This window comes from Myotis daubentonii, chromosome 3 (assembly GCF_963259705.1).
Source record: "Myotis daubentonii chromosome 3, mMyoDau2.1, whole genome shotgun sequence".
Classification (NCBI taxonomy): domain Eukaryota; kingdom Metazoa; phylum Chordata; class Mammalia; order Chiroptera; family Vespertilionidae; genus Myotis; species Myotis daubentonii.
Window position 1 is genome coordinate 39,593,488 of NC_081842.1, and position 15,566 is coordinate 39,609,053.

The window sequence follows — 15,566 nt, forward strand, 5'->3', positions numbered from 1 at the left end:
TATTTTATGTCAAATAGCTGGATCTTAGAGTCAATAAGATTTTAATCCAACATGTTTCCTTTGATTACCTTCCTAGACTTCAAGTTTAAAAGCTTTTGGGCCCAGCTGGTATGGCTCAGCGGTTGAGGGTTGACCCATGAACCAGGAGGTCACAGTTCAATTCCAGTCAGGGCACATGCCCAGGTTGTGGGTCCCAAGTGTGGGATATGCAGGAGGCAGTCGATCAATGATATTTGATATTTCTATCTCTGATATTTCTATCTCTCTCTCTCCCTTCCTCTCTCTGAAATCAATAAAAATATATTAAAAAAAAAAACCTTAAGGATTTTCTTGTGGAGAATATGGATTCTGATACCAGTATAAATATAAATGTGTGAAAACACTTTTATATTTAAATGACTGTGTGTGTGTGATTACATATTATGTCACCTATTATTTGAGGATATCAACACTAATCTAAGATTTTTGTGAAATGTTTTATATGCATCTCAAATAAACTTTCCCAATAAAATTTTACAAAGAAGCACAATATTACCATTTAACAATAAAACTTTAGACATTTTCAAAATTACTGTTCTTATGCAGAAATAACACAGAAATAACCCTTACCCCCTCGAATGTGGGCAGCCGGGGAGAACAAAATGCACATACCCTGTGCTGCTTCTGTTATTAATTTGCTTATATAAGCAAAACTGTGGGCTTTCTGTGGAAGTACCAGACTTACACGGCTGATAAAATAGCACATAGCTTGCACAGCATTTGTAAAGTGACAGCTTCTGAAGGACAGATTTAATGAGATTAGTAGACTTCTGCCCATCACAGCCTCAAACTACTTTTTAAAATCTTTAGAATTTTGGCACCATTTACTGAAAAAGCTATTTGCAATTATATGAAGATTGACTAACACATTTCTAGCCTGTTTCTGAAAAGATAGGAAGAATAAATTGAACATTAAGATTCCTCTCCAATAGTGTGTGTATATATACTATAAATAAAATATATATTATATGTAATATAATATATCAATACATAAAATAATATTACATATAAATAATATATATAATCTATGAGATGAAGCAATATTAAACATGCATTTTACACACATACCTTTAATGTTGATCTCTTAAATTCAGGAAGAATTTTTTTGTAGAATTATAAAGACTAATTAGACTGTTTTCCCAAATATTTTACTTACAGGTAGCAACACTGTCATTGGTCCGACCTGGGATTCACTCACAACATCAACATTAAACAAACTGCCCCAAAAGGAAGAACTACTCTTAGAGCCAACAGCAAACACCAATGCCAAGTCATCTTCATAATTACCCATTTTTGAAACATGTTTGACATGAATGATTCAGCAAAGCTGGGTCTCTGCCAGCTGGTGCCAACAGGCACAATGGCATCGGAGGAAATGTGATAACCACAGAGGCAAACAATGACTGGACCAATAAAACTCTCCCTCCTTTGATTCAGGTATGGAAAGTGCTGTTTTCTGAAAAAGCAGTAAAGTAGGTCTCTCTCTCTCTCTCTCTCTCTCTCTCTTATTTTTTGAAGCTTCCTTAACAGTTAGTAAAATATGTTTGGGCGCACCAACGTAAGTTTTATGGAAGGTACCATGAGATAAAGCCCATGACTCCCGTGGGCTTTCCACTCCGAAGATCTCCATGTGCAATTTGATAGTTTTCGGAACCCCCAAATTCAGTTAAAAACAAAAAGAAACTTCAGGGAGAAAAAAAGAAAGAAAAGCAGCCTTGGTGTAGGATGAAACTAAAGAAATACAAAAAAGAGTAAGAATGTACCTGCCACATGATTAGGAAAGAAATGAAGTCATAACTTTTTGTTTTAAGAGAGAACGCATAGACATGTACATATATGCTCATCAGATGCTGAATGGCATCATTCACCGCGTAGGGCCGGTCCTCGGATCAGAATGCCAGGCTGTGGGAGATGGAGATTGCGTGCCCCAAGTACTAATCCTGGCGTAGTTCAAATGAGACCTAATAGCCCGGTGGAGCAATCAGGCTCCAGTCCCACTTACCTTATTAACGAAACTGACAATTTGGCACTAAGTAGAAATACAGGGCCAAACACTCTCTGCCCACCCTATATTATTCAGGAGCCAGAAAGTGAAGATAAGGCAAGAAAAACTTGCAGGTTGTTTATGGAGGTTATTTGGCCAGTTTTTCCCAGAAGATCATTTCAGTTACCTCAGTTATCCCAGCTCTGACAAGCAAGTCTCTAAGTTAACTGTTTCTGGCTGCTATTTTCCGACGGTCATTTTTCCTTTTCAGAAATATACACAATTGCTCCTTGAATGCAATCACCACGATGCAAAACAAATGCACAATTAGGAAATTGTCCAAATTCAACTTGCCTTCCTGTAGCTTGCTGTCTTTCTAACCTCTTCATCTGCTCAGATCCCTTTGAATTATTTATCTCCACCTGAGTTTACATCACCCTCAGAATCAATGCCACTTATACATTAAGCGAATGTGCAGTTAGCTTGTCTCCCCGACAATTAACAAAGACGTTAAGGGCTGATGCCAATTCAGTGGCATAAGCTGGATACCTTCCATTACCTGGTGTGCCATTGTTTTTGGTCTATTAAGCAGTTTTCATTTCACCTTATGGGCCCATATAAAACCCAAGCTAGATGTTTCTCAAATTATAGGCAGTATTACAGGTCTTAAATAGCTTCATTTTTGTTTTTTAAACATCATCTCTAAATTTACTGGATACTAGCTGAGAAACGAAATTGGGTAATCTATCTATCTATCTAGATAGACATATTTTAAACTTTTTAGTTTTTTTAAAGTCTTTTGTCTCCCTCTCCCTAAATCATATTCATTGTTTTACACTAAGGGTAGCATTTCTCATTTTCAAAAAAATATACTTTCTGATTCTTGCTTCAATCTATTTTGCTAACCAAATTATCATTGTTGTTTTGATTCATTTTTCAAAGGGGGCTTTTAATTTTCCAAAAGTTCTCTTTTCTTGTTCTGCTTTATTTTTCACCATTCTTACACCCTGACATACAAAAGTCAGTGGATCAGAGGCATCATGGGGGGAAGCTTAGCAGCTCTCAAATCTATCTTGTTAGACAGGCCTCCTCGATTAGGGCAGGGCTGAATGCTCAAAGGCTTCAGTTGTTAAAACTCTACAGTGAAACAGTAGAAAATGTATGTAAGCATTCACTTACCTGCTTTTGATCAACAATTATCTCGAGGTCTTCATCACTGCTTAGTTTTCCATATCCTTTTTCTTTACTTTTCTTGTGAAAGAATAATTTTAAATGATCATTTAGTTTGTTTCCATTAATAATCTAAATCCCACTTAATACTTTTAAAAGATAAAGTTTACTTAGCCCTGTTCCCTAGCCATAATACATTATTCTTCATGTCAGTTTCTCATGGACAATAGCAAATGTTTTATTGTTAAGCTGTTGGTTTATAATTATTCATTAAGTATTTTTTGCTTAGCCTCTTCCATACAAATTGCATCTTTATTCTTCTCTGAATATTGTTATGCTTTTTTTTTTTACTCTGTAGTTTTAGAAAAGATTCTTTAATACTTTAATATAAGTAATTCCTTTAAGAGTCTGGAGCACATTTTTCTTAAAGGTCAAAACTGCAGTTAGTAATACTAGACTTAAGACTTTAACTATTAAATGTTTTATTTTAATCCCTTATATATTTTTAAGAATAAGACCAGTATCCTACAACTCAGATAACAAATCTTTAGATTTTACACATTTGCTTATAAATCAGATAAAAACTAACATTGTAAAAACAACTCAGAAATAATTTTAAAAAGATAAATAACTTTCAGAATTAGTTTGAAAAGTTAGAAGAGTACAGACCATCTTTAAAAATGAATTTATTAGCATTTTATCATTTCTCCCCCAACGACCATTCTCCTTCTACCTACCCCATAGAAAAATTCTAACATCAGAAAAGGATATAGATCATGACAACCATTTTACTGTTGTGCTGATAGGAGAAAGATCATTTATTTGAGTCTTTTTTATTCTTTCTTGCAATACCCTGCTGATGGGAATGCCAGAAATGACATATTTCTTCTTAATTTCAGAAATTAAAGACCTCTATAGAGGACCAGTAACAAAAGGAAAAAAAGAAAAAGAAATTGCTATACAGTTAGCTATATTTCAAAGTTGTTATTTTTTAAAAAACAATTCCTTCTTTAGGTATTAACTACATTGACTAGAATTAAGGGAATTGAAAATGTTTCTTATGTTTGCACCTACTGTACCATATTAGAATCCCCATCTCATTGGGGGGGGAAATGATATCCTTTATGAAACATGCCATAAATCTGTTTACAGTGTGGGACATGACTCTTGTCTTCCCCCTCTCCCCCAATAACATTTCAAAACCAGATTTCCACATTTCCTCCTCAATAAATGTACCTACTATTTTTCTGGGTTGTGTTGTGTGTGTGTGTGTGTGTGTTGTGTGTGTGTGTGTGTGTGTGTAATAAAGAGATTTCTGAATCTTCAAGTATTAGGCTGTATAAATACAGTCTCATTCATATATTAATGAATTTGGCCACTTAGAGCAGAACAGATGGCCACAGTGCTTCTCTCTATTGTTATTCTTGTCCTCATTTGAGGAACCATTTCAGGATTAATGGAAAACAAAGAGAACAAGGGTGGTTTCAACCAAGCTGACTTCCTTCCTATCACTTGGCTTTTATATCTTTTTAGTCCCCTGGTTGCCATAGGATATTGTCCAGAGACCCTCTAATGCAAAACGTTTAGAAATGCTTTTCCAAATATTGATCTGTATACGTACCAAGTAGCTCATTTGCATGACTCGATTTCTGGACAAAAGGACATTAAGTAGAGATGGAATGTGGGTCCTTCCATCCATGTCACTGTCAGACATCCCAGAATTCTTTGCACCAGAGGCAGTGGCTTCATTGCCAGAACTTGCTGAGCAGAGAACCACAGATCTTGCCCAGCAATAGTATTTATAATGTATGGCAATAATGGAAGTATCCCTGAATCATTGTCTTGTCTTTGTAAACATTGTGAAAATTTAGGCTAGCACAAAAAGTCATTGAAACAAAAATTTCTTCTTTTCTAACTAATTTTTATCCAAGCACAATGTTCTCTGCTGTTCTAGTTAATGCTTTTTAAAAAAAACAAACCTATTATTAATTACATGCATTTTTATATCTCATCCCCCACATAAGGACTACTCAGCCTCTTTGTCCTAAAAGCTCTCAGCTTTTCCTTTTTAATGCCCCACCCCAGACTTCCTTGTGATTAGCAAATCAGTGCTAATTGATATAAAAATATCTGAATTCATAGAACATAATTCAAAGTTGCAGTTTCTGCCAATACCAGCATCCCACCTTTCCAATTTAATCCCAGCTCTTTATCTAATATAATAGTACATGTTCCTGGCGAGAGGCAGGGTCAGGAAAGGAGAGCATCGCCCCAACTACTGAAAGCAGAAGTTGGCATTTCCCAAAAGTGGGAGGAGGAACTTAGAGCTCTGATTCTGTATTTAAACCTCCAGTCTCCAAACAGCACACAACTGTACGCAGTCAGATTTCTTACAGTTTTACTCTAGAGTAAAGCAATATCTCCCAGTTCACCCCATAACCCCAGGGGGATTAAGCCTTTTCTACACCAGGATGGTTATTCCCTCACTTACTGCTTATTTCTAGTGCGAGCACAATCCTCTTTCAAGCACTCAGCTCCCACTTTGCCTGCTTAGATGAGCCAGCCCAGGCAGGAATCTTCAGCTCGCCTCCCTCCTCCCAGCCGGGCGTCCCTGTCTTCTATCTAAGCACTTTTGTGGAGCACAGAAAGCAACTCCATCATCGCTTTCTGCGTGGTCTCTCCCATAAGCCAAAGGACTGAACTAGAAGGAGAAAGAAAGCTGACCCCTCCACTCTCCAAGCCTGACAGCCTGAGGAGGCAGGGCTTCTGTGGGAGGAGAAGCCCGAGGGCAATCACTTCCTGCGCTCCTCCCACCCCTCCTGGCCACTGAGGCAGTGAGGGAAGGCCCCTTTCCCCCTCAGCCTCAGCAGGCTGCCTGCCAGCGATTTTGTGCACTGCTCACCTAAGCGCAGTTCAGGAGGGAGTGTTAGTGCAGTGGAGCTAAAACAGGGAAGACTTTGAGATGGGAAGAGTGAGGAAAGACACAAGGGAAATAACTCATCATTTGCCGACAATGCCTCATTCCCTATAAGAAGCTTTTAGCTGGAGATCAGGGTCCCATCTCTGAAAGGCCAAGCATCGTTATCTCCCATCTTCCCCACACCATTCTAAAATCCTTTCTGAGTAACTGGAAGGAGGACTATCTAGTTCCTTCTTGGTGCTAATAACTTTCTTAGTAGCCCTGAATCACATCTGTGGTTTTCTTCAGGACAATGACCCCGGCTCCCCTCTCTGCAGACATTCCACCATCTCTCCTTAGCCCTGTTTACCTTTTGCTTCCCACTCCTTCATTCTCTCCTCCACAAAAGTAGAACAGAACGCTAGGTTTACTCACTTGACTTAAATAAACCATAAAACTTGGAAACTGCATAGGAAGACAATATAGGGCCGCAGATATAGAATGCATTACATCAGAAAATTTTGCAAGTAACAACAAAACAACGAGATAATTTGGTGGGATAGAGACCTGAAATATGAAGCACCCTATGTTCAATTTTTAGAATAGGGTTTTATTAAAAAGTAACAGTATTAATTGAAAGATACTACTTGTGTCTGGGTTGAATTAAAAGGATTCTTCATACTCATTAGGAATGGAATATATGAAGGAAATTTTGAAAGGAAAAAGGAACACATGATTTAGTTAATTGTACAAATTTGCCTCAACTGCAATTTTTGCCTACCTACAGATGTCAACATAAATGTCAAGGTTAAAGATCACATGTAAATGTTAAAAAAATTTTTACTATCATTTATTCAATATTGCAATGAATGATAAATAGGCCCAATTTATTAAAGCAAATGTTACATCGGAACTATGTACACAGAAGTACAGAGACCTTCCCACTCTCTTCTTCCTGGTTGTCAGTACTCAGTTGCTATCTTCTCATTTCCCCTCTCTTTAATCCCTTCTCCACCACCTTCCTACCTGCAGGCTGCAAAATTGTTTATTTTTCCCTGTCCTGAAAGATGACTTCCTCACATCTGCTTTCCCCTAAAGCAGGGTTTTCAACCCTTTTCATCTCATGGCACACATAAACTAATTACTAAAATTCTGCAGCACACCAACAAAATATATTTTTGATGATCTGACAAAAAAAAAAAGATATAATTTTGATTCATTTACACCAAATGGCTATTGTTGTGTTGGCTGTTGTCATTTTTTAATTGACATCTAAGAGAAAAGAGGTCAGTGCCTCTGACTAAATAGTCAGGTGTTGCACATTTTAAAAATTCTTGTGGCATAAAAGGGGGAAGAATGGGGGAAACCTGTGATAATGTCAACAATTAAAAAAAATATTCTTGAGACACACCAGTGTGCCTGCCACTGTGGAAAATCGCTGCCCTAAAGGCATTCCTTTACTCTCTCTTATCTCTTCACTGTCAAACTTGAAAGAGTGGTCCTTTCTTACTAGCAACAGCTCTTTTCTCCTCAATTCTACACCAATCACAATCAGGTTGCAATTGACTGTAATTGCATTCTTGACAATTACCAATGGATTCCTATTTATCAAATTCTTTAGCAGCCTCTTTTTTAGAGCTAATTGTATGAATTAGCCCCAAATGCAATTTGTGACTGACCACAGATGTCAAAATAAATACAATCATTATTTCTTTTAGTGGTCAAGTTTGTATGAAGTATTTTAAAAAACGTCTTTGCTGTTATTTACACTATTAGAGCTATTAAATGGTGTATTTACTGAATAGACTAGTGTCAGTGAGAGGGAGGAGGAATTGGGAAAGGAGATGATATGCTGAGTTTGTGGTGTCTTTAGAAAGTTCATCCACATGGAAAGATCCAGTCGACCATTTGGAAATACAGGTCTACATCTTAGAAGAGAGAGATAAGGTAGGACACATGGGTTGCTGGGGATAATCAAAATTACAGACATGGACCAACTCATTAAAGAAGAAAACAGAGTCAAAGAGATGAGGACTAAGGCCAGAGTCCTTGGGAACGTTAAATGTAAAGAAGGGGCCAAAGAAAAGCCAGTGAAGGAGGCTGAGTAGGAGTGGTGAGAGGTAGGAGATCCTGGAGAATGCAGTCAAAAGAAAAAAGAATTGTGGATAGTGTTGATTCGGGTTGTTTTCCTGAGCAGGATGCAAGGGTGATTTCTTTCCCGGGTCCTTGTCCAGATGGATTCGAAGAATGAAGCCACGGACAAAGGTGATAGGTGAAAAGGACGGAAATTTATTGGAAGCAAATACAGACTCCCATGTAGGGAGGGGGTCCCAAGGGGGTAACCCACCAAACTCCTTTTTTTCTAAGGTTTATAAAGGCTGTAGTTCTTTGTCCCTTCTTGCCCCCTCTAGTTGGGTCCCTTCCTCACTTTATGATCCTATGCTCTTCTAATTGGTCACTCTTTTTGCAGAATATCAGCTTCAAAACCAATGTGGTGCCCCCCTCTGTCTCTCCCCCTTACTTGTAACATTTCTCTATCTCCTGTGAGAATCAGTTTTCCTCTTTCTGCCATTGGCCGACATTTCTCTATCCTCTGTGAAAGTTTCATTTTCCCCCTACTCTGTGGTGCTTCTTTATCTTCTGTGAATGTCTTCCTCTCCTCTTCTCCTGTGGCCCATTTTTATTCTCTGTGAATGTATGCCTTCTGGGAGCTCTAAGCCCTCACCTATGCCTTCCTTCCCCATGGACCCTCTTTATGACTAAAACTCCCCAAACCTGCCTATTTTATCCCTAAAATTCATCTCAGTGTCAAATGCTGATGAAAGGGTAAGTAAGGATTATATTTGGTGCTTTGGAAGTCTTCAAGAACTAGGAACAGGAGAATTCATAAAGGTGGAACCAAGATTAGAGTAAATTAATGAAGACAGTGGCAGTAAGGGAGTAAGATAGTGAGAGAGGACTTAGCTACCATAGGAAAGCTTGAATACAAAGAGGGAAAATTTGTTAAGATGGTAGATCTCAGGGTAAGTGCTCTTTCCGCAGTTAAAAAAAAGGGGGGGGGGGAAGAGAAGGAGCAAGAATGATAGTGGAAAGACAAGTAATATAGTATCACGTGATCTCACTCATATTTGGAATCTAATGAACAAAACAAACTGATGAACAAAATAGATCTAGAGACATAGAAGCATGGAACAGACTGTGGAACCTCAGAGGGAAGGCGGAGGTGGTTGGGTGGATGGGAAGAGATTACCAAAGAACTTGTAGGCATATATGCACAACCCATGGACACAGACAATAAGGTGGTGAAGGTCTGGCTCAGATGTGGGCTAGAAGGGGTCAATGGGGGAAAAGGAGGACATCTGTAATATTTTCAACAATAAAGATAAAAGGAAATACATAAATAGGGAAAAGAAAAGAAAGTTTCCTTCACTCCTGCATTGTAAAAAAAAAAAAAAATACAGGGAAAAAATTGCTGCAAAAGTTACTATAGTCCCCTGTCCCTTTATGTAAAGGTATTGAGTATGTTTATAGTTCAAGAAGAAATTGGTAAAGAAATGAAAATGTAGATGGCAGAGGGTAAAGGGAAATAATTCATGAAGCAAGAAAGTAAGAACAAAATCATGTAGGAGAAAAACTGCATGTCTCTCTTTTAAATTTTTCAATTACGTAATATATATTTATAGAACAAAAACCTAGAAGGATATATAGCAAATATTAAAGTCCTGTCCTCTGGGGGGTGGAATTATGCATGGTCTATGTGCTCTCTTTGTACCTGGGAGTACTCTTTGAAATAAGAATACATTTCTTTCATAATAAAAAAGTAAACAAAATGTGATTGCTGGAGAGATCCATAAAATTGCCATGGAAAAAGACACATTTAAAGTCTACTTTGCAGAAAAATGACTGGATCAGGGCTTTACCCTTCCTTTTATTATGTTTCTGGAAGAATAAAAGCTTTTTAAAAAAATGTGGAGATTCATGCTACAGTTGTTGCTTATGTCCCTTGTGGCAAGCATGCTAGAAAGGTGGAATGAATGTTTTGTTTATTGCATTTAATATGCCCCTTTCCTCTTGACTCTCCCTTATAATATTAAGTTTCTCAGTTCTTTGACATCACGTCATTTTGGTCTCACATCACCTGCCCCCCCCCCCCTCCTTTAATACTCATGGGATCAGCACAGGCACAAACATTGCTGCTGTAGGAGCCAAAGAAACAGGCATAAGGGAGAAAGAGGAGTTTCTCCTGAAAGGCCTAGAATACGGGCTTGCGTGTTCCCCCTGCTTAGGATGGAAGCCTGGACTGACCTTTCAGATAGAAAGTAATCACCTTACCAACTAAAAGGACAAATTTCAGATCTTTTATTTTTCTTACATTTGGAAGAAATCAACTTTCTGAAGGGGAAATGTCATCATTACGGGGAATCATTTACAGAGGGGCTTGTTAAGTCTGGCATTTTTCAAAAACATTTTTTTTCCCTTTTAAAAGACATTAACAGCTGTGCTCCCCGCTCCAATAGTGATCCTGTTAGAGTAAAACAAAAGAGCCACAGGGTGCAATTTTCTAGTTTTGGGCCAGCAGAGGCAAACATGACATATGGCAATCAAAGTCAGTTCTGAAGGTATATTGCTGAGTAAAAAAAGGAATATAAGGACAGCAAATATGTTGATGCATTTTAAATTATGTTCTAAGTCATATGCATATGTCTATATATGGAGTAACTTTTTTACTTTAAGGCTAAATCTAATTGAGAACGTAGATCTCCCTATTTACGTATTAGTTGGGTAATAAAATGGCAGTGATGCACAATCCCATTTCCCCTGTAGCCTCATGGTCCCTCCTAAATGCTGGCTTCCCTTGATCTGTAAGAGAATAACCTAAAGAATGTAAAAGTTTCTTACAAGTAGTTTTTATTTTCCAAGTTTCCCAAGGAGGAGAATTCTTCAACATGAATATCCATTGAAATTACTCAATCTGATGTTGTTGTGCAATGGCATTTTCTTAAACATACAAATTTATTATCAGGTGTGCACCTTATATATTTCTTCCAATATTCTATCATGAAAAGTTTCAAACAGACAGCAAAGTTAAACAAATTGTATAGTGAGCACCTGTATACTTACTACCTAGATTATACCACTAACATTTTATTATTCTTGCTTTTTTGCATATCTGTCCATCTGCTGGGATATATTTTTAAAGTATAGTGCATGCTGTCACATGTCTGTATATTCTTTTTTCCACGGTTTATTTAATTTAATTTACTTTTAAAACTCAGGAAAGCAAAACCACTGGTTCAGTAGGCTTCCAAAATAAGAGCACTACAAGTTGAGGATTTGTTCCCCTCCAGCTTTCATATGAAAAGCAAATCAGTGAGCTACTTTTTCCAGCACTGAGCGCTGGGGATAGGTCCTATCACTAGGATTAGGCAAGAGGAGCTCTGATCAAAGGGCTGGGATTTCATAGTTCTCAGTCAAGAGCAAGTGATCAAACAACTCAAATTTTTGAGACAAATCCATGGCGTGGTAGGCAGTTCCAGTTGATATTAATCCCCATGTCTTCATTTCATACCCTTTGATCATCAGTGTTTCCTGCAAAGACTTCACTCTGCTCTGGGCTAGGTAAGAACACTTCATCTCAGGTGCATGTAACACAGTGGCAAGCCCCGGGACAGGGCGGGGATGGCTAATGGCTTCTTGGAGGGAAAGGGCTTAGTGTGCTCCAAGGAACAGTACTTGGGTGTGTGTTTTTTTTAGATTAAGTAGGCAGAAAACAAAACAAAATGTGAACTTTCAGTTATGTCAGATTCAGCAATGTTCCACATTACTTTGAGCACAATAAGTAAACTCTTCTTAACCTTCCCTCACCCCCCAAACCAAACAAAACCACATTCAAAGAAAAAAACAAAACAAAACAAAACAAAAAATAATGTCCTTCTTCACAGAAAAATTGAGTCCAATTCTTTCATCTGGAAGGTTCTGGTCTCTACAAAAATCACCTCCTCATTTCCTATAGGCCTGGCTCTTAGAGCTGTAAATGCAGTTGCAGAGCATGCAATGGCTGTTATATAAAAATTGTTTTCTGCCTGCTGATGACAATAATGGTTGAAAAGTGATGTATTTCAAACTACCAGGTTTCTTGGCATTATGTGGTCCTGGTACTATATGCAGGCAAGGTGACTCGCACATGGTGGTTTTTACCTGTGATCACTCAGATAGCAGGGCAGGGGTGGTTGTTCGTGTAGGATAGGTAAGGAGCCCGAGAGAACAGACATTATTTCTGATCCTGACATAGCAAATAAAGACTACTATCACATAAAATAGTCCCCATTCCTCCCCATAAATGAAACAAAGAGTAAAGTATGTATTCTATATCTTTGCAGCTGGAGAAAAACAAGAACTAATCTACAAGTATTTAAAACTGAAACTATTACTTGGTGTTCTGCTTCTGATCCCTTTTGAAACGATTTCTTATTTTTATACATGTGGGTCCTACAAGACAGGGCAGAAACCGTGTCACCCCAATCTCAAACTCAAGTGTGACGACCACTGGCCTCGCCAGCAGCTCCCTTTCCCTCTCCCCTGCTGGAAGCCGGTCCATCCTTGCTGCTTGACACAGTCGCTGCAGGGAAGAAACATCTGCACAGCATATGTTTCAAGGGACCTGGCGTATATGGCATACTGTTCTTAATATGTTTGCTCCCCTTCTAGCCCTATGTGTTTTAACCAAGGTCACCTCTCCGAGAAAGGTTGTTTCCTCAGATGGGGATTTTTCTCTGGAGTTAGGGATTAAAAGGACTAAGGAAGGGAATAAAACCCCTTAATTAAGTGCCAGGTGAGTAATTAATCACTTTAACTATGAACAATCATGCTTAAGCGACATAATCTTTATTTAGGATAATCTCCTTCAGTTACTTCCTTGTAGCTTAACAGAACAATAGAGTAGTGACCTTGGAGTGGAGATAACAAACGCTCTAACCTTTGGAATAGAATGGATAGTATTAAAATCAACTGGTATAAATACAGATGTAACAGGGGAATAGAGACAGACCTGGCTGGAGAACCTGGTTAGAACCTGACTGGAGAACCTGGCCAGAACCTGGCTGGAGAACCTGACTGGAGAGCCTGGCTAGAGAACCTGGCTAGGCTGCTGATCAACTGAATGCTGTCTCCGTGTCATTCCTTCTTCACCGACTCCGTCCACACCTTTGGGAACCCCTGGACCTGCTAGGACTGACCCCAACACTCCCCGGCAGTGGGTACACCTGGCATTGCACACCTGTCACTGACTTCCTATATAACAATTGATCTGAACATGATAATTTTATGCCATTGTGAAAGCAAACAGGCATCTTTATATTTCGTATTAATAAAAAAGAAAGGGGGAAAATACCAACCTAGCTGCTTCGATAAGCATTCCTGTTTCCCAAGTATATTAAGCCTCTATTTTCATACCTTTTCGAAACTCGCACGTTGCTTTGACACTATGAAACGTGCTTGAGAAAAATTTGTCTATGACATTTTGTTTCTGACAAGAGCCAACCCAAAATTTGTATTTCAGCCATAGAATCTATGCAAAAGGTTAAAGTTGTTTACCATTAAGCTACATCTATGCGACTGATTGACTTATAACCAGTTTTTTTATGATGGCTCCAATAGCATTAGAGGATTTTTTTCTCATGTGGATCTTTATGCAGCCATGGCAGTTGAAAATAAATCTTTCCTGTTCCTCAGAGTGATGATTTTCCTGGAGGAATAGCTCATTGCTCTCACCTCTGAGGTCTCCCTAAGGCTTTGGTCACCTCAAGAATCCTAATTCTCATCATTTTTCCATCAGTCTCCTTATGGCTTCTTTTGTTCATCCCTTTTTTCCAATGACTCATAGGTTCACTGAGGACATTACAGATAAGTCATGGCAATCCCTGGAGGGTGGGCAGGTCTAGGGTTCCTTTCCATCTTCTTCGTGGATAAGGGCTTCTGGGCAACTGCTTGTTGAGGGAGCTTTTCTAAGCAGAGGATTTATAGGAGCAAGAAAGATCAGGGCCCCAGACAGATCATTTATCTGCTGGACATGTGACAATCCGTTAAAAGAATAAAACAGCAGAGTCCAGAGGACATAGCCAAGCACATAGACTACTTTACGATAGACATCAGCTAACACCTTGCTTAATATAGAGAATATTGCTGCTAATGATGGGGAAAAGATAGTAAAAGGCAAAGTTGAAGCAATTTCATTTATATCAAATATTGCCACCAACCACTTGAGCTCAAATATTCTGTGAATCCTTGGCTCAGGTAAAAAAGGGGTTTGATGTCTAGAAATTGTGCGTCTGATAATATTGGACATTGAAATATTTCATGTATTTGTTCAGGCAAAACTGTATTAATTTAGAATAATGGTTGCTTCCTGTTGTTATATGGTCCCCTTTTAGCACTTGGGATCCTAGATTTAGTCAATATGATTATGTGTTATATCACAAAATTAGTAATTGGTAATGGGTTACCTCTGACATTTTCAGCAAATATGACATGTGTTACTGGAAAAAAAAAATCACAAATACATTCCAATACACCTGGTATTTTTGGCAGTTTGTTGATTTTTTTTAAATAGGAAATTCCAGCTGATTTAATCAGCTGATTAGAAAGAAATGGTCTTCAAAAAATAAACAATTATAAAACTTCCCTTATTTGGTGATGAGATAAGGAATTGAGGGAGCTTCTTTAATATGGTAATTTTATTTTTCCTTGGCGTATGAAGTACATTCATTTTACTCTTACACTTTAAACATTTTATGTATTTTATACTTTATAATAAAAGTGTATTACTAAACTTTTATTTTTAACACATTTTATAGATTCAAAACATTTGAATATTTTCATAAAAGAGTCTTGGGTGTCCTGTGTAAGGTGATAATGAAACAGATTTTGCCATATTTTTGGACTATTTTCTTTCATCCTCTAAGTCAGCGGTTCTCAACCTGTGGGTCATGACCCCTTTGGCGGTCGAATGACCCTTTCACAGGGGTTGCCTAAATACATCCTGCAAATCAGATATTTACAGTACAATTCATAACAGTACCAAAATTACAGTTATGAAGTAGCCACGAAAATAATTTTATGGTTGGGGTCACCACAACATGAGGAACTGTATTAGAGGGTCGCGGCATTAGGAAGGTTGAGAACCACTGCTTAAGTGTTTTTGATCACCTACTATGAATGTGCTGAATTCGGGGGCATACTCGGCAGGTGTGGCCCCTGCTCTCACAAGGCTTGAGGCCTAACTGTGGAAGGGAGGTAGTCAAACAAGCAGTTATAAAAATGTGAGGAGCCTATGACAGAGGAGTCTGGGGAGGTGAAGGAGGCGAAAGGACGACTTTGTGTCAAGGTCCAGACTGAGATCCTAATGACAAGTAGGAGCCATCCAGGTGGAGCAGAGGGGTTTGGGGAGTAGGTATGGAAAGAATGACACAGAGGGAA

General features: G+C 38.4%; 1 protein-coding gene across 7 annotated transcripts in view; it reads right to left on the reverse strand.

Annotated features, from left to right (window-relative positions):
* PEX5L (peroxisomal biogenesis factor 5 like) overlaps positions 1 to 15,566 on the reverse strand; it is a 334,455-nt gene that overhangs the window by 167,030 nt on the left and 151,859 nt on the right. For 3 of the 7 annotated variants that reach the window (XM_059687108.1, XM_059687107.1, XM_059687104.1), the window contains exon 2: positions 3,203 to 3,274. The exons of 2 other annotated variants lie outside the window; for them this stretch is intronic. Coding sequence is in view for 4 of the 5 variants with exons in the window: in XM_059687107.1 (XP_059543090.1) it covers positions 3,203 to 3,274 (72 nt within the window). In the remaining variant the exon portion in view is untranslated. Of the gene's footprint in view, positions 1 to 3,202; positions 3,275 to 4,814; positions 5,114 to 15,566 lie in introns of those variants that run through there. 2 more of the 7 variants (XM_059687103.1, XM_059687105.1) reach the window with 2 other exon arrangements.